Genomic DNA, 20,927 nt, shown 5'->3' with positions numbered 1-20,927 from the left:
AATAGGAATCTCAATACCCCACTTTCAGCAATAGGTAGGAAATCCAGACAGAAAATCAACAAAGAAACATTGGCGTTGAACCATACTTCAGACCAAATGGATCTAACAGATGTATATAGAGCCTTCTATCCAACAGCAGCAGAATACACATTCTTCTCAGATTGACATGGAACATTCTCCAGGATAAACCATATGCTAGAACACAAAATAAGTTTTAGTAAGTTTAAAAAGAATGATATCATACCAAGTATCTTTTCTGACCATAATAGCTGACACTAGAAATCAACAGCATAAGGAAAGCTGGAAAATCTACAAATATGTGGAAACTAAATAACACATTTCTAAACAACCAAGGGATCAAAGAAAACATCAAAAGGGAAATTTTTAAAAAATCTTGAAACAAATGAAATAGAAACACAACATACTAAAATCTATGGAGTGCTACAAAAGCAGTTCTTAGAAGGAAGCTTAGAGTGATGTGAATATATTAAGAAATTAGGAAGATCTCGAATATACCTAACTTTACACCTGAAAGAACTAGAAAAAGAACATGTTAATAGATTGGGTATAGAAGGAACGTACCTCAACATAATAAAAGACCATATATAACAAATCCACGGTTCAAATCATACTAAATAGTTGTAGGGGAGGAGGACATTTCCTCTCCCCGAATGGGGGTTCGTCTGGCTGGAGAACGAATTAAATTCACATGAGACAGAATAGCAAGAGAAAATTAAACAAAGCTTTATGAGGAACCATGGCCCGGGGCCTTTCTTCCCGAAAGAAGAAAGGGCACCGAAGAAGTGGGGTGCAGACAGTGGCTATACAGCCCCCAAACGGGGTGTTTCACATGTGACTGAAATGTCCCTCCCACAATAGTCACAAGATTGCCCCGTCAGCACAGTGCTTGATGGACACAGCAGGTAGTGGTCTGCTGTCTCGGAGGGTGTAGCCGGAGGCAAGTCGATTGTCTGGAGCTGGGCGGTCACAGGTGAGCTCAGCAATCAGTTCCTAGCCTAAAGAAAGATGCTCAATCTTTAAGGAATGCCAACGTTGGGAGGGGGAGGGAAGTCAGTTACAGGAGGTTACCAGACTAGCACAATAAAATGCAGATTTTATGTCCTTGCCTTTGGTATTGATTAAGAGTTTTTAGAGAGAAGGTCATCTCCTTTCTTCTTCCTGGTACAGAGAGGGAGGCACCTTTTACAGACAGAGATTTACCTTACAAATGTAAACGTGTCCTAACAAAGGGCAAGTTCCATTCCTCAGAGCCTCCTTGCCTGTCCCAGTTTATCAAAAGCAATCAACCTCAAATAATCCTGATGCCAAAGAGACATATCTTGGGGTGGCCAATTCCAGGTCCCCACATAGTGAATAATTGAAGGTTTTTCCTCTACGATCAGGAACAAGACAATCATGCCCACTCTCACAACTCTTATTCAACATAGCACTGGAAGTCCCAACTAAAGCAATTAAGCAGGACAAAAAAATAAAAGGCATCCAAATCAGAATGGATTAAGTAAAACTGTCCTTATTTGCAGATGATATGATTTAACATATAGGAAAAAACAAAGACTCAACCAAAATACTGTTGTAACTGATCAAGAATTCAATAAAGTTGCAAGATATAAAATCTACATACAGAAGTCAGTTGCACTTCTATACACCAAAAACAAAGCATATGCATAAGAAATAAAGAAAATACCCCATTTACAATAGTATTGAAAACAATAAAATGCCTAGGAATAAATTTAACCAAGGAAATGAAAGATCTGTACAGCAAAAACCACAAGTCTTTGTTGAAAGAAATTGAAGAAGACACAAACAAATGGAAAGATACCCAGTATCGTGGATCATAAGAATTAATATTGTTAAAATGTCAATACTAACCAAAGCCATTTATAGATTCAATGCAATCCCTACAAAAATTACAGCAGCATTTTTCACAAAAATAGAAAAACAGTCCTAAAATGTAATGAAACCACAAAAGACCCCAAATAGCCAAAACAATCATGAGAAAGAGGAACAATGCTGGAGGCATCACACTTCCTGATTTCAAACTATACTACAAAGCTATAGTAATTAAAGCAGTATGGTATTGGCACAAAAATAGATACAGTAGATACATAGAACAATAGAACAGAATAGAGAGCCCAGAAATAAATCCCTGCATATACAGTCAACTGATATAAAAGGGAACCAAAAATACCCAATGGAGAAAGAATAGTCTCTTCAACAAATAGTGTTGGAAAAACTGGATAAACACATGCAGAAAAACTAAATTGGACCCCTATCCTACACCACTCACAGAAATTAACTCAAAATTGATCAAAGACTTAGACATAAGACCTGATATCACAAAACTCCTAGAAGAAAACACAGGGAAGAAGCTCCTCAACATTGGTCTTGGCAATGATTTTTTGGATATGACACAAAGCACAAACCACAATAGCAAAAATCTGTAAGTGGAACTACACCAAACTTCAAAGTTTCTGCATAGTAAAGAAACAATCAACAAAATAAAAATGCAACCTACAGAACAGGAGGAAATATTTGCAAACCAAATATTAGATAAGGGATCAATACCTAAAATATATAAAGAACTCACTTAACTCAATAACAAAAAAAACTTGGTTAAAAAATGGGCAGATGAACTAAATAAACATTTTTCTAAAGAAGACATCCAAATAGCAAAAAGGTACATGAAAAGATGCTCTGCATCACTAATCATCAGGGAAATGCAAATCAAAACATAATCCCAAGAGGCAAAGCTTTGAGCAATATATCTTTGAAGATTTTATGTCTCAATAGTAGAAGGAGTATCCATTGTAGAGAAGACACTGAATAACCAGGTGAACAGAATGCTCTTCCAATAGAGGAATGCCAGTTTTTGTTCACAGCCACCTCACTGCTTGTACAATAGGTTCACACATAAATTAGTCATTGTGGCAGGAATGGAAGCTGTGCCTGACCCTAACTGCACGAACCTTTCGTTAAACTTACCTCGTAATGGCAATTGTGGAACATCTGGCCTGTCAGCATCAGAGACCAATACTGAGCCCAAATACAATACCACCCTTCAAGAGACTTGGTGGCGAATTGATTACATTGGACTACTCCTTCCTAGAAGAAGCAATCATTCAACCTTATTAGGTTGATATACATATTTGGGGGTATGAATTTGCATTTCTCACACAGTGCCTTAACAATGCTTCTATGCAAGGACTCATAAAGTAATTTACTATCATGAGATCCCACATGACATCACCTTGAACCAAGTGACTCACTTAATGCAAAGAAAATACAAAAATGAGTACATGACCACGAAACCTACTGGTTTTACCACATGCCTTCTCACCCAGAAGCTTACAGGCTTGGAACATTGAAATGTTCTTAAAGATGAAGGTACTATCTTGAAGATGTCACACTACAGTGTTGTGGCACTGTATTTTAAGATGTAATAAATATTTTGAATCTATGGTCAGTGTATGATTCCTTATTCCCACCAGCTAGGATACGTGGGTCTGAAAATCAAGGTATGAGTGTAATTAGGCCCTCTGGTCACTCCTGGGGGCACACTTGGGGAATTGATGCTTCCTATCCCCACATCTTTAGGCTCCATTGAGCTCAAGTTTTAGGTTTTCAGTGTGGGGTTGCTTCTACCAGAGGAGACAATAAGGGTTCCACCAACCTTAATGCTATGACTACCATCTGGTTATTTTGAATTCCTGATACCAAAAGACTAGGCAGCAAAGAAAGAAATTACTACATTGGCAGAGTTAATTGGTCCTAATAATCATAGGAAGATATCACAAAGAGGGCAAATAAAATCTTAGGGGATTCACTGAGGTGTCTCCTTGTTGTTCCATGCCCAGTGATAACCATGAATTGACAATTTTAGTAATCACAGCATGACTATGACACAGTAACCTGAGTTTCAGTCATCACAGGGATGAAGGTCTGCCTTATACCACAGGGCAAGCAATAGATCAACAGAAATGCTGTCCAAGGATGAGGGATATCTAGAAGAAAGATGATGAATATAAATTACGGCCTCAAGACCAACTGCAAGTAGCAAGGCCTGTAACTTTCCTAACACTAGTGTTTCACTTATTTTTTTAATTATAACTAGCCACAATCTTAAAATGTCAGGGACAAGATGGAATAGACTTAACATGGGGCATAAGGGAATCTCGGTGGTGCAAGAGTTGGACAATAGCATACACTGTTGCCGCCCTGCCTTTATCCCTTGGCAATTCCTCTCTACACAGTGAGGGATGTTTACTGTGAATACCTGAGATCTCCTCCTTAGGGCTTTTGAGGACCACATCATGCGAGTAGTAGTTAGTACCCCTGGAAGTAGGACTCAATCAATGAGGTATAAAAGGTTGTGTAGATAGATATCCCAGCTTTCTCTTCCTTCAACTGGCATAACTCTGAAAAGTCTTCTACACTCCACCCTAGAGTTCCCAATGGAAATGATATACCCAAAGTGGTAACTGTCTTCAAGTCCATTCTTTTTCAGTTTTTTCTCTTCCTTGTCTCATTTCCCACTCTTCTACTGGTGTTTCTTGCAATCACCTCCCTACAAAACTACTGGCACTAAAGTCCCTGTCTCAGAGTTTGCATCTAAGATAAAACTAAGACAGTACCCTTAACCACTTTTATCCTTAATTTGTGAAAACTCTGCTATTTTATTGCTATCACACAGGTATCATTTCCAAAATTATCATGTGTGTGTGTGAAGTGTTCCCCATTATTACAGTATATATTCCATGGAAGCAGGAATTTTGTTTGTCTTGTCCACTACTATATTCCAAGGACTGAGACAGTGCCTGGCACATACTAAGTGATCAAAAAAAGTAGAATAAAGTGGTGTATTCAGTTAACTGATTTTCTAACGTTGGGCCATTCTTTCATTCCCAGATAAATATTTCTTGGTTATGTTGTATTATCCTTTTACTTTGAAGTTAAATTCAATTTGATGATATTTGATGTAACATTTGTATCTATGTTCATAGTTTAGAGTGGCTATTTTTATCTTTTGCTGTCTGTGGTAAGTGGCTTCTAAGGTAATCCTCAATGATTCCTGCCCCATGTGCAAATCTGTCCCCTTGAGTGTGGGCTGGAGGGGTTTTTTTATTTTTTTGTTTTTTTTGCTGGAGGAAGATTAGCCCTGAGTTAATGGCTGTGTCAATCTTTATCTATTTTGTATGTGGAACACTGTCACAGCATGGCTGCCGACAAGTGGTGTAGGTCCACGCCCAGGAACTGAACCCAGGCTGCCAAAGTAGAGCATGCTGAACTTTAACCACTAGGCCACAGAGCTGGCTCCATGGACTTATTGACTTAGATATAATGAATATAGAGTATATCACATGAGATGGGATGCCATTTTCAAAATTAGATTATAAAAAGACAGTGGCTTTCATTTTGGTCTTGCTCCTACACCTTTTCTCAGATCACTCACTCTTGAACAAGCCAGATGTGGCAAGGGACTGAGGCCTGCCAACAACCACGTGGATGAGAAGGAGAACTCCCCCAGCCTTCAGGTGAGAATACAGCCTCAGCTGACAGTTTTGTCTGCAGCTTTATCAGAGACTTTGAGCCAAAGGCACCCAGCTAAGTCACATCCAGATTCCTCACCCACAGAAACCATGAGGTAATAAATGTTTGTTGTTTTAAGCCGCTACATTTTGGGGTACTTTGTTATGCAACAGTACATAACTAACACATTGACCTTGTGACATTTCTATATTGTGGTTATTCTATTTCATAAAATATGTTGAGTAGCTATCTAGCTTATTCTCTCATCTGAATTATTCTCATAAAATAGAAATTATCTATACCTTGAAAGTTGTGCATAAAATCTAGCTTACTCTAGCACCTTTTGACTATGAAAGGATAGAAGTTTGGCTACAGGCAATTTTATTTTATTGGCCAACATATTGACTTATATTTCCCTAAAAGTGCCCATTTCATTCAGATATTTGGTATGGGGAGTTCATAGTACTCTATTATAATTTTTAAACTCTTCTCTACCTGTTATTTTAATGAAAGAGAAATAAACCAAAATAGTAATGATCTTTTAAGTGGTAGAATAGTGCATTGTATTTATTACCATCTTAATAATTTTGTGGGTTTCCCAATCTTAAAAATAAAAATATATTATTTAGGAATCAGAATGTAAAAATAAAATATATATTTAGTATATAGGCATATATGTACGTGTATGTGTGTATATGTGTGTGTGTGTGTATATATATATATATTTGTTTGTTTTTAAACAGAGAAAGAGTTATTAGTGATTTATCAAAAGAATATTCAGTAGAAAGATGAGGGAAGATGTCAGAAACCTGTAGGGTAAGAAGTGAATGGAAAGAACTGGAAATAGAGTGTATACCATTACTTTGCTGAGAGGAAAGGGAAAAAATTAGGATCTTATGTAATAAGTAAACTAAAGACAAGGAAGGTAGTTTTATGTTTTATTGGTGATATTTGTAGACTGGAGGTAAGGAAAAAATGAATTTACAAAGATTATGACAACAAGAATAAAAAGAGATAATAGATACAGCAAGGACTCCAAAGCTTTCAATACTACTGAGTACAAAGAAGGAAAGTAGACAATGAACACTTGAACAGGAATTTTTGGTGAGTATCCAGTGCCTTTCTGGAGAGCTGTGTTCCATAAAATCCAATAATTCTAGGTCTAATTTACTATCTCATGGTAAATTAACTCCTTGCTTCTGCTGTGACAATTTGTACTTTGATAGCTTGATAGATATCTGATTTTCTTCTCTGTGTTCTTTTAAGAAGAAGCATTTTTCAAAGTTCCTTATCATTCTTTACTGATGCCCTAAGCAACCTGATCATAAGCTATCTTTCAACACTCGCCTGGTGCCGACGGCCCCTCCCCCTGAATGCAATGAACCTTCCTCTGGCCCTTCCTTTGATGTCCCTGATTACCAGCCCATGGATCACAACATGTTCTTGGGCTTCCTGGGCAGCTTTACAAGCCCACCTCCTGACTCTAAATCTGTCTGTATGGGTAACAAATGTTTATAGAAGACGCCAAAGTGTCACTGAAAATTCCCCCCTTAGTGTTCCCTAAGGGAACTCAGTGATTTGTGCTCATATATTTGAAGGCTTTGCAATGTAAACTATGCTTCCAAAGCTTTTCCTTTATGATCAAGAAGGCAAGAACTCCAAGACACATGAGAAAAATAAACAAATTTTGGATTCATGTTCAGAGATGCTAAAGATCCCAGGCCAGTTGGGTTTAAGTAAATGGAGCAGTCATCAACAACCAGCACACCCTCAAATGACCCCCAAGATCTCCCTGTGACTTTTTAGGGTGCTAGGAGAGGCTTGGTCCCAGGTGACACTGCCCCAGGAACTTCCGAGGAGAATGAACTTGAACGCAGGCTTAGGGAAAGTCATGTCCAGAGTTTTCAACTCCCTCATTGTTCCTCCTTAGGCTAACACTTGTGAGATTTGCCTCTTCCAGGACCTCCAGTAATGGTACCACAAGCCACTACCAATCCTCCATCCCTGATTCAGCTTAAGATGTCATCTTCAAAGTTTCAATGGCCAGCGAGGACCTGCTCAAATAACGTGACTTCGTGTTCCATTCACTAAAACTGTGAAGTAGAAGGAGCACCCAGAGGAAGGCATGGCAGAAAGGAGCTTCCTTCTTAGTATGGAGAAAAGTTACTTAACTGGAGTAAGACCATCTAAGAAATTATGAGGATCAAATAAGATCATGTATGTGAATGCACTTTGCAGTTTCTAATATTGTTATTCTTACTCGTGCCTTCTTTAAGCATTCCCTGGGCCACCCAAACTACTCTGGTGTTCCTTTATGTTCATTTCCTAAGTGTCTACGAGGTACTTTAGGCGACTTTGTCAGGCATATGCTCATATTGCATTGCCATGGCTTTTTATATATTATTTGCTTTCCAAACAAGTTTTGTTCACTAAGACTTTAGATATAAAAAGTAGTTGATCTCATTCAGTTGGTTGGACAGAGAGACAAACAAAAGCTTTTCTATGTCTCACTAGCCTATGTATGATTTCAAATATAATTTCATTGCTGAAGTCTGCTAATATACATTCCCAAAAATATTAATTAATAGGCATGTTGTTATATCTAGTGCTTCTTTTTCTATTATTGGAGAAATAAAGTGAATGCTTTTACTCTATAAATGTTGCCTTAACCTTTACAGTTCCTCCAGGAACCAACCATAAGACAATGATTTTTCAACAGAATATCTCTCCTGCCTTCATCATGGCTGCTCCTTCTTGGTAAGTATTGTGCATCCTACTGTCTTTGCCCACACCCTGTCAACATTTGACAAATGAACTTGAAATAACTGATAGCATGTCCATTGCATGCTGTCTTCTGATATGAAGGCTCATTGGAACACAGAAATGTTCTTGCTACTGAAAGCTTCAATAACCATACAGCAACTCACCTCTTGAGTACTAAATACATAAAGAAGTTCTCTTCATCTCAGCCACTGATTCTTTCTAACTGACTTGTTCAGCCATGAGGGTCTTGCTTTCCATCCTCGGGGTCTTTGTGTTGTTGTCCATAGCTCCTCAAGGTAAGACGAAAACCTTTCATTCCAGAGTTATGAAAATATAAATGAAAAGGAATACGAGGTCTTCCAAGAGTTTGAAAATAAATTAGAGAAGGGCAGATTGTACCACACAATGAAGAATGTCAGAGGAATGCATTGGCTGCTCTCAGAAATAGACGTAATGGATAGTGGATGCTGAGGACAACATCTATGTGGTAGTCCCCTTTGATGATTTAACCTATTATGAACTCTAACTTGAAGATTGTGTTTGATCCAAAGATGGTAGGAGGATGGTTACACAATAGAGAAAATTTGGAGAACTGAGAAAATGGAAAATGAGTGGTGATTAGAAGAGCCAGGTGTAAAAACGAGGCTGCTCCATCACAACCTGTGGTTCACAGAGCACTCTGATCACTGATCTAGCTAAGGGCCTGAGTGGAAATTACTTTGTGTATGGTGTAAGTTAATATTCCATCTTATCACTTAACCAAATAACCAATTATGCAGTCACATTTATTATTAATCAATATAACCTTCCCAAATTAATTTTAAAATCCACTAATACTGTATAATAAATACATGTTAATCTTTGGGCTTATAACTGAGGTTTATACTATTATCCATTGACTGACTTACCTTTTCTGGTGCACATACTATCTTAAAGCATATTTTAATGCCTAGTTATTCAAGATTTCTCTCATAGTTCTTGGTTTTTTATATTTTTTATTGAGATACAATTCACCATAAAATTAACTGTTTTAAAGAGTACCATTTCAGTGGCATTCTGTATATTCATAAAGTTTTGCAACCATCACCACTATCTAATTCCAGGACATTTCATCACCCCAGAAGAAAATCCATATTCATTAGCAGTCACCCCCCCCCCCATTCTCCCCTTCTCTCAGACCACAGCAACCATTAATCTACTTTCTGTCTTTATCAATTTACCTGTTCTGGACACTTAATATAATCATATAATATGTGACCCTTTGTGTCTGTTTTCTTTCACTTAGCATAATGTTTTTCAAAGTTCATCTATGTCATAGCTTGCATCAATACTTAATTCCTTTCAATTGATGAATAGTATTCTATTGAATGGCTATACTACCTTTTATTCATCCATTCATGAGTCATATGGTCATATGGATTGTTTCTAGTTTGGGGATATTATAAATGATGCTACTATAAATATTTATGTCTAAGATTTTGTGTGGACATATTTTCAGTTCTCATGGGTATATACTTGGGAATAGAAGTGCCATGTTATATGGTAACTCTACGTGTATCTTTCTGAGGAATGATCAAACAATTTTCCACAGTTGCATGCTTCATTTTACAGTCCCACCAGCAATGCATGAGGGTTCCAATTTCTCCACATCCTCTCTAACACTTTCTATTGTCTGTCTTTTCTATTATAGACACCTTAGTTGGTGTAAAACCATATCTCATTGTAGTTTTAATTTGCAACATTAATGATCCTGAGTATCTTTTCATGGTTTATTGACCACTTCTATATCTTCTTTGTAGAAATGTCTGTTCAAATTCTTTACTCATTTTTTAATTAGATTGTCATTTATCATTGAGGTGTCAGTTGTGAACCTTTGTTGAGTTCTTTATATATTCTGGACACTAAACCTTTACCAGATACAAGTTTGCAAATATTCTCTCCCATTGTGTGGATTATATTTTAAAAATATTTTACTGGACATACTTGCTGTACCAGTGAGTATGTTTTCCAGTTCGAGTTACAAACAACTCAGACTCAATTGGCTTCAACAATAAAGAAAATACATCATTACACACAACGAGTTCAGACACTTCCAAAATTGATTAACGCAGATCATCCATACCATCGAGTGTCAGAAGAGCGTCAGGTTTATCCTTGACTAACTCTTTTCATGGTCCTAAGATAGCTGTCCTTTTACGAGACATCATATCCAGACCCACCAATTTATTCCAGAGGAAAAGGAGGGCATTTCCTCATATATCAACAAAGAATACTTTCCCAAAATTTCCCGAGAAATGGCTTACATCCCCATCCCCAAACTAAACACTGGGAAAGAAATGGAGAACACTATTATTGACTTAGATTAATACAGATTGATGCCTAGGGTACCTACAGGAATGGCAAACAACAAAACAATATTAGGACTCTGGAAGTAAGGACATATATTAGAACTCTGGCACCTAAGCACATATATCTATATACTATTGCTTAGTTTTGTCACATTGCTTTAAAATTTATATAAATGGAACTATATAGTATGTACATTTTGTATCTTGCTTACTTCACTCCACATCACATTTATGAAATTTAACTATGTTGCTGTGTGCAACTGTAGCTCATTAATTTTTATTCCCTATATAGTGTACTATCAGAAAAATATGCCACAGTTTATTCATTTCACCAGTGAAGAACATTTACATTGTTTCCAGGGTTTGGCTACTATGAATACTATTACTACTAAACATTTTCAATAAATTATTCTTGTGTGTGTGAACACATATTTATTAGGTATATATCTAGGAATTAAAGTGTTTGTCATAGGGTATGTATATGTTCTACTTTAGGAAATAGTGCCAAAACTTTCCCAAATAGCTGAGCAAATTTGCATTCTCTTCAGCAATGTAGGACAGTTCTTATTGGTCCACATCCCTGTTAAAGTACAGCCATTCAGGCAGAGGAATGGTAGTAAGTGACTGTAGTTCATGCTTGAATTCCTAGATTACTAATAAGATGGAGGATATTTTTATTTTTTGTCGGCCATTTTAATATCAATTTTTAAAGTAACTTTCAAGTATTTTGCCTATTGTCCCATTGAGTTGTTATTTTCTCAGTGATATTTAAGGTTTCATTATAAATTCTGTATTCAAGTGCTTTATTATGTGTCTTACAGATATCTTCTGTTCTATAGCTTGCCTTTTCACCCTCTTTATGATGCCATTTTATGGACATTCTTAATCTTAATATAGCCCAATTTATCAAACTTCTTTTTAATTTAGTATTTTTTGCATCCCTTTCTCTACATAAGGTCATAAAGATATTGTCTGAATATCTTCTTCAAAAAGCTTTTCTTTGTCTTCCAAAAGCTTTATTATTTTGCCTATTATATTTAGATTGTAAATCTCTACCTGGTATTGATTTTTGTGAAATAGGGGTCAAAATTTGTTATTTGTTTTTACCATTTGGGTAGCTAATTGGCCCAGCATCCTTTCCTGAAAAAAAAAATCTTTTTCTCAAGGACTTAAGAGCCCTCTTTGTCATAAATCTGGTGTCTGCTCTAGGCCGTCTAGTCTGTTCTATTGCTCTATTTGACTCTCTTGGCACAAGTAATGCACTGTCTTAATTAACAACAATTTGTGATGACTTCATGTCCGGTAGAGAAAGATATCAACATTTTCTCTTTTTTTAAAGAGCATCATGAATATTCTTGTCCCTTTGAATTTCCGTATAAATTTTAGAATCAACTATTCAAGTACACACACATACACATTTGATGAGGATTTTCATTAAGATTGCAGTGACTCTAGAGATCAATTTGGGGAAAGCTGACATCTTTAGAAAATTTAATTTTTCTGCTGCTTTGTAATGTTTTGAAATCAGGAAATGGAATGCCTCCAGCTTTGTTCTTTTTTCTTAAGATTGCTTTGGCTATTCAGGGTCTTTTGTGGTTCCATATGAATTTTAGGATTATATTTCTATTTCTGTAAAACAAGCCGCTGAGCTTGTGATAGGGATTGCATTGAATCAGTAGATCACTTTTGGTAGTAAGGATATTTAAAAAATATTAAGTCTTCTAATCCATGAAGGTGAGATACCTTTCCATATATTTGTGTTTTCTTTAATTTCTTTGTATCAATGGTTTGCAGTTTTCAGTGTAGCAGACTATAATCTGCTCTGGTTAAGTTTATTCCTAAGTACTTTATTCTTTTTGATGCTGTTACAAGTGAGATTGTTTTCTTAATTTCCTTAATTCATTGTTAGTGTATAGACACACAACTGATTTTTGTATCTTGATTTTATATCCTACAACTTTAATGAATTCATTTATTAGTTCTACCAGTTTTTTGGTGAAATCTGTAGGTTTCTACATATAAGATCATGTGATCAGAAAACAAAGATAATTTTATCTTTTCCTTTCTGATTTGGATGACTTTTATTTCTTTTTTTTAAAACAGTATGGACTGGTATAAAAACAGACATATAGAACAACAAAACACACTAGATAATCCAGAAATAAACTGATGCATATGTGGTCAACTGGTTTTTGACACGGGTACCAAGAATATAAAATGGGGAAAGGATAATCTCTTCAACAAATGATGCTGGGAAAACTAGATATCTATATGCAAAAGAATGAAATTGAACCCTTATCTTACACTACACAAAAATCAACTCAAAATGGATTAAATATTCAAACTTAAGACTGAAAACTGTAAAAATCCTAAAAGAAAACATAGGGGAAAATTTTTTGATGCTGGTCTTGGTAATGATTTCTTGGATGTGACACCAAAAGCACAAGCAACAGAAGCAAAATTAGACAAATGGGACTACATCAAACTAAAAAGCTCTGAGCAGCAAACTAAACAAATCAAAAGAATGAAAAGGCAACCTACAGAATGGGAGAAAATATTTGCAAACCATATACCTGACAAGAAGTTAATATCCAAAGTATATAAAGATCTCATACAGCTGAACAGCAAAATCATCATCATCACCTGATTTTTAAATGGGCAAAGTCCTGAATAGACATTTCTCCAAAGAAGATATACAAATGGCCAACAGGTATATTAAAAGATGTTCAAGGAGATGGTGTCAAGATGGCAGCATAGGTGGACTCTGAACTCACCTCCTCCCACAGGCACAATAAATTTACAACTATTCTTGGAATAATTACCCCTGAGAGAGAACTGAAAACTGGATAAAAAGAACCCCTGCAACAATAGACAGTGCTGACTGAGGTGGAAGAGGCAGAAATTCCTTTCTGGAGAGGAAAAATCCACCTTCGTGACTTGTGGCACCTCACAGCTAGCCAAGAGCAACCCTAAGGTGTGAAGTCTTTCCTGGAGACATGCAAGGTCTGAGCAGAGGAGTGTTACCACAATAAACAGTTTGGGACTCAGCACAACCAACATGAGTGTCATAATATCTGGCTTTCTGGCTACTAACAACAACAGGGAATACCCCTAGAAAAGCTATCAGACATAAGGGGGGAAAAAGCCTTCTCTTAAAGGGCCCACACACAAATACACTCATTTCAGAAAGCAACCTAAAATCACCAGAAAGAAAGGTGCACAGTCCTTTGGTGAAAATAGACTCACTTGATAGGCTCTGGGCACATCTTGGTGTGAGGTGAGACCTCTCAAGGGACTGAGACATTGGCAGCACCCATTATTGAGACCTAGTACAGGTGTGAAAAACGTCATTGCTGTTTTTCCCTGGCCTGTTAGCCCAGGAATCTGCCCCACCCAATAGAGTACGAATTTAATCCAGTTCAGCCATGGCAGGTAATCCACTCTAAAGACTGGCCCTATCCAACAGCAAGCCATTGGACAACCTCTGGGCCTGCAAAGGTGGGTTGCCTAGAACCTCTGCAGGCTGGCAAGTGGGTCCAATTCTGTAAGATAGGGTGTTCACAAGCAGTGCCTGGAGTATGTCGGGTGTTGGTGGAGTGTGTGGGCCTCTGCAGCAAGGCAACTGGGTCCACTTCAGTGGGTCAGGGTGCATGCATGGGGCAGGACAGTGTTGATGGGGTGTGTGGCCCTGTGGGCAGTGGGTCTTGTCAGCTGCAGCAGACTAGTGCTTCTCAAACAGCTGTACAGGGGATCATCCTCACTTTCCAAAGCCTGAAACAGTTGGGTGTTCCCATGACAAGCAGCAGCTCCACACAGCTGCAACACTGAGAGAGCTGACAAAAGCTTTCCAGGCTGGAGGCCTATAGCAATTATAAGCCTATGAGCATAGCAACCAGTCACACTGGGGGCCTACTCATTTAACAGAAGAACTGCAACAGGAATGTGCTATTAGGCCTACAAGTGTAATGGAGCACCCCATGCTTGATAAAGTGACTGAAGGGTCCATAGAAGCCACACACAGCTGAGCATTACAACCAACCAGCCAGGGAGACAGCTTAGACTTGCCGAGCACCTGCAACAAAAGCAACCTTGTCACAACAGGAGGAAACATGTAGCCCACACAGGAGACAGTCCTAGAACATTTGGAACTGGTGAAAAAAGGGAGGCACACTGCAAGGCCTCATAAAACATCTCCTACATAAGGCCACCTCTACAAGATTGGGAGATGTACCTGAATTACATAATACATAGATATAAACACAGAGAAAGAGGCAAAATGAGGAGGCAAAAGAATAAGTTCCAAGCAAGGGAAGAGGACAAAACTCTAAAACATGAACTAAATGAAATAGAGATAAACAATCCACCTGAGAAAGAATTTAAACAAAAAGTCATAAAGGATGCTCACTGATCTTGGGAGAAGAATGAATGAACTCAGAGAACTTCAACAAAGAATTGGAAAATATAAAAAAGAACCAATAAGAAAAGAAGAATACAATACTGGAAATGAAAATTTCACTAGAGGGACTCAACAGCAGAGTAGATGATACAGAAGAACACATAAATGAGCTAGACAAAACACTAGAGAAAATCACCTAAACTGAACAGATAAAAGCAAAAAAATTAAAAATAATGAGGACAGTCTAAGGGACCTCTGGGACAACATCGAGGGCACTAACATTTGTATTATGGGTTCCAAGAAGGAGAAGAGAGAGACAAGGGACAGAGAATCTATTTGAAGAAATAATAGCTGAAAACTGTGCTAACCGAAGGAAGGAAAAAAACATCCAGGTACAGGAAGCACAGAGAGCACCTGTGATACATCCAAAGAGGCCCACACCAAGAGATATTATAATTAAAATGTCAACAATTAAAGATAAAGACAGAATCCTAAAAGCCACAAGAGAAAGGCAACAAGTTGCATATAAAGGAAATCCCATAAGGCTATCATCTGACTTCTCAGCAGAAACCTTACAGCCTAGAAGGGAGTAGGATGATATATTTAAAGTGATAAAAGGAAAAGACCTACATCCAAGAATACTTTATCCAGCAAGGTTATCATTCAGAATGAAAGGAAAGATAAAGAGTTTCCCAGACAAGCAAAACACTTTGGGTTTATCCCCAATAAACCAGTCTTACGAGAAATGCTAAAGGGACTTATTTAAGTGCAAAAGAAAAGATAATAAATAAAAGTAAGGAATTTATCGCCTAAAAAAGCAATAAAATCACTGGTAAAGGTAAACATACAGTAAAAGTAGCAGATTAACCACCTGTGAAGATAATATGAAGGTCAAAAGACAAAAGTACTAAAATTATGCATTTCCATATAAGAGGGTGATGGATACACACACACCCACATGGTTAAATATGATATCAAAAACATAAAATGTGTGAGGAGGGGAGTAAAAGAGTAGAGCTTTTAGCAAAAGGTCAAACTAAAGAGACCATCAACTTAATATAGATTCCTATATACATAGGTTATTACATGTGAACCTCATGGTAATCAGAAACTAGAAACTTATAATAAATACACAAAACATCAAGAAAAAGGAACCCAAACATAATACTAAAGAAAGCCATCAAACTGCAAAGGTAGAGAGTAAGGGAAGAATAAAGAAACAGAGAAGAACTACTAAAAGCCTGAAAAAGGTAACAAAATGGCAATAAGTACAAACTTATCAATAGCTACTTTAAATGTCAATGGACTAAATGCTCCAATCGAAAAGCATAGGGTGGCCAATTGGATAAACAAACAAGACCCATATATATGCTGCATATAAGAGACACACTTCAGACCTGAAGACTCTCACAAACTGAAAGTGAAAGAATGGAAAAAGATACTCCATGAAAATGGCAATGGAAAGAAAGATGGAGTAGCAATACTTATATCAGACAAAATAGACTTTAAAACCGAAACTGTAATAAGAGACAAAGAAGGGCACTACATCATGATAACGAGAACAATCCAACAAGAGCATATAACACTTGTAAATATCTATGCACCCAACATAGGAGCAACTAAATATATGAAACAATTACTAACAGACATACAAGGAGAAATAGACAGCAACACAATAATACTAGGGAAACTTAAGACTCTGCTTCCACCAATGGATAGATCATCCAAACAGAAGATCAATAAGAAAACATTGGTCTTAAACGACACATCAGACAAGTTGGACTTAGAAGATATATAGAGAACATCCCATCCAAAAACCATGGAACACACATTCTTTTCAAATGCACATGGAACATTCTCCAGGATAGATCACATATCAGAACAGAAAACAAGTCTCAATAAATTTAAGAAGATTGAAATAATACCAAACATCCTTCCTAACCACAACCGTAGGGAACTAGAAATCAACTACAAGAAAAAAGCTGGGAAAGTGACAAATATGTGACAATATGCTACTGAACAACCAGTGGATTATTGAAATTAAAGGAGAAATCAGAAAATATCTGGAGAGAAATGAAAATGAAGATACACCACCAAATCATCTGGGATGCAGCAAAAGTGGTCCAAAGAGGAAAATTCATGGCAATATAGGCCCACCATAACAAACAAGAAAAATCTCAAATAAGCAATCTTAAACTACACATAACAGAACTAGAAAAAGAAGAACAAACAAAGACCAAAGTCAGCAGAGGGAGGGAAATAATAAAAATTAGAGCAGAAATTAATGAAATTGAAACAAAAAAATAATAGAAAGTAACAATGAAAGTAAGAGCTGGTTCTTTGAGAAGATAAACAAAATTGAAAAATTCTTAGCCAGACTCACTAAGAAAAAAAGAGAGAATGCTCAAATAAATAAAAGTAGACATGAAAGAGGAGAAATTAAGACAGATACCACAGAAACACAAAGGGTTCTAAGAGGGTACTATGAAAAACTATATGCCTACAAATTGGACAATATAGAAGAAAAGGATGAATTCTTAGGCTCTTAGAACCATTCATGAATGATCCAAAAAGAAATAGAGAATCTGAGTAGACCAATCACAAGTAAAGAGATAGAAATAGTAATCAAAAGTCTCCCAAAAAAATAAAAGTCCAGGACTAGAATGTTTCTCCAGAGAATTCTGGCAAACACTCAAAGAAGATTTAATACCTATCCACTCAAACTATTCGAAAAAGTTAAAGAAGACAGAACAATACCTAACATTTTATGAGGCCAACATTGCCCTGATCCCAAAGCCAGTCAAAGACAACACAAAGAAGGAAAATTAGAGGTCAATATCACTGATGAACATAGATGCAAACATCCTCAACAAAATATTGGCAAACCAAATACAGCAAGACATTAAAAGGATCATACACCATGATCAAGTGGAATTTATACCAGGGATGCAGAGATGGTTCAACATATGCAAATCAATCAATGTGATACACCACATTAGCAATATCAGGAACAAAAACCACATGATCATCTCAATAGATTCAGAGAAAGCATTTGAAAAGTCCAACAACCACTTATGATAGAAATTGTCAATAAAATGAGTATAGAAGGAAAATACCTTAACATCATAAAGGCCATATATTACATACCCACAGCAAACATCATACTCAATGGTGAGAAACTGAAAGACATCCCTCTGAGAACAGGAACAAGACAAGGGTGACCACTCTCATCACTCTTATTCAACATTGTACTGAATGTTTTGGCCAGGGCAATTAAGCAATAAAAAGAAAGAAAAAGAATCCAAATAGGCAATGAAGAAGTTAAACTCTCATTGTTTGCAGATGACATGATCTTATATATAGAAAACCCCAAAGAATCCATTAGAAAACAGTTAGAAATGATCAACAACCACAACAAAGTTGCAGAGTACAAAACCAACTTACAAAAATAAGTTGCATTTCTATACTCTAATAACAAACTAAAAGAAAGAGAACTCAAGAATACAATCCCATTTACAATTGCAACAAAAATAATAAAATATCTAGGAGTAAATTTAACCAAAGAGATGAAAGACCTATACAATGAAAACCATAAGATATTATTGAAAGAAATCAATGATGACATAAAGAAATGGAAAGATATTCCATGCATATGGATTGAAGGAATAAATATAGTTAAAATGTCCATACTGCCTAAAGCAATCTACAGATTCAATGCAATCCCAATTACATTCTTCAAGGAAATAGAACAAAGAATCCTAAAATTCATATGGAGAAATAAAAGACCCCCAAATACCCAAAGCAATCCTGAGAAAAAAGAAAAAAGCTGGAGGCATCACAGTACCTGACTTAAAAACACACCACAAAGCTATAGTAATCAAAACAGCATGGTACTGGTACAAAATCAGGTACACAGAACAATGGAACAGAATTGAGAGCCCAGGATTAGTGCCACAAATCTCTGGACAGCTAATCTTCAACAATGGTGCTAAGAACATACAATAGAGAAAGGAAAGTCTCTTCAATAAATGGTGCTGAGAATACTGGACAACCACATGCAAAAGAATGAAAGTAGACCATTATCTTTTGCCAAAGACAAAAATTAATTCAAAATGGATCAAAGACTTGAAGATAAGACCTGAAACCATAAAACTCCTAGAAGAAAATATAGGCACTACAGTCTTTGACATCCGTGTTAGAAGGATCTTTTTGAATACCATGTCTATGTGGGCAAGGGAAACGAAAGTAAAAATAAACAAGTGTGGCTTCATCAAACTAAAGAGCTTCTGCAAGGTAAAGGAAACCAGGAACAAAATAAAAAGACAACCCACCAACTGGGAGAAAATATTTGTAAATCACATATTTGACAAGGGGTGAATCTCCAAAATACATAAGAAGTCACACAGCTCAACAAGAAAAAATGAACAACTTGATCAATAAATAGGCAGAGGATATGACCAGACATTTTCCAAAGAAGTTATACGATGGCCAATAGGCACATGAAAAGATCTTCAACATCCCTAATCATCAGGGAAATGCAACTCAAAACTACTACACTGAGATGTTACCGTGAACCCATTAGAATGGCTATAATCACCAAGACAGAAAATCATGAATGCTGGAGAGGACATGGAGAAAAGAGAACCATTATACACTGTTGGTGGGAATTCAAACTGGTGCAGCCACTATGGAAAAAAGTAGAGATTTCTCAAAAATTAAAAAGAGAAATACCATATGACCCAGTTATCCTACTAGTGGGTATTTATCCAAAGAACTTGAAATCAATAATTCAAAGAGACTTATGCACCCGTATGTTCATTGCACCATTATTCACAATAACCAAGAAGTGGAAGCAACCCAAGTGTCCATTGACTGATGATTGGATAAAGAAGACATAGTATATATAGAATGGAATACTACTCAGCCATAAAAAAGATAAAATCATCCCCTTTGCAACAACATGGGTGGACCTTGAGGGTATTATGTTAAGCAAAATAAGCCAGACAGAGAAAGACAAATGCCATATGATTTCACTCATATGTGGAAGATAAACTAACACATGGACAAAGAGAACAGATTAATGGTTACCAGAGGCGGAGGGAGTTAGGGGGTGGGTATAAGAGGTAAAGGGGCACATTTGTATGGTGACTGACAAATGATAATGTACAGCTAAATTTTAACAATGTTATAAACTATTGTGACCTAAATAAACAAATAAAAAATAAACTACAATGAGATATCACATGAGTTAGAGTGGCTAATATCAAAAATAGAAACAATAACAAGCATTGGCAAGGATGTGGAGAAATTGGAATCCTCATGCACTGCTGGTGGGAATGTAAAATGATGCAGCTTCTATAGAAAACGATATGGACATCCCTCAAAAACTTAAAAATGAGAATGCTGTCAGAATCATGGCAGCATAAGACATTCCTTCTTTTTATCCCCGCTTCTTAACAATTAATTAGCCATCCATCCATGAACAAAAGTTGTGGTATCTACTACCATATACCAAGGGACTGAAGAGAAGTCTCATTCACCTCTGGATCAAGTAACAGGCAGACAGACCTCAGTAGAAGTTACAGAACAAGCAAGAGCCTGTGAACCGACCCCAGACTTTCTCAGCCACAGTCAGGAAAAACCAGGAAAATGCCGATGTAGGCAGGCACCCATGGATGAGAGAGCCTTGGTAAAAGTCCAGGCTTTCTGAGGAGAGATTACAGCACTCTGTGGGAGAAAAAAATTACAAGTTTGGACACATTGGAGAGGGTAAAAGGAACTTTGATAAAGTTGCCCCTCCCTGAGGGTGGCAGGGTGGCACAGTGTGGGGCTCAACTACCCAGTGGTGTCCTCAACCACAGGGGAAAGACAGC

The 20,927-nt window shown here is 36.9% G+C and overlaps 2 protein-coding genes across 17 annotated transcripts in view; one reads left to right on the top strand and one right to left on the bottom strand.

Annotated features, from left to right (window-relative positions):
- The window catches only part of DEFB135 (defensin beta 135), a 317,402-nt gene that overhangs the window by 231,985 nt on the left and 64,490 nt on the right, over positions 1-20,927 (bottom strand). The window lies entirely within an intron of this gene.
- Positions 8,402-20,927, top strand: part of LOC106782837 (beta-defensin 43-like) — a 33,875-nt gene continuing 21,349 nt past the window's right edge. The window contains exon 1 of the mRNA XM_070256888.1: positions 8,402-8,606. Within this exon, the coding sequence (XP_070112989.1) occupies positions 8,549-8,606 (58 nt within the window). The 5' untranslated portion in view covers positions 8,402-8,548. The remainder of the gene's footprint in view (positions 8,607-20,927) is intronic.

Source organism: Equus caballus, chromosome 2 (assembly GCF_041296265.1).
Source record: "Equus caballus isolate H_3958 breed thoroughbred chromosome 2, TB-T2T, whole genome shotgun sequence".
Lineage (NCBI taxonomy): Eukaryota > Metazoa > Chordata > Mammalia > Perissodactyla > Equidae > Equus > Equus caballus.
Note: the sequence above shows the minus strand (reverse complement) of the source record. Positions and strands in the feature narration are given on the sequence as shown.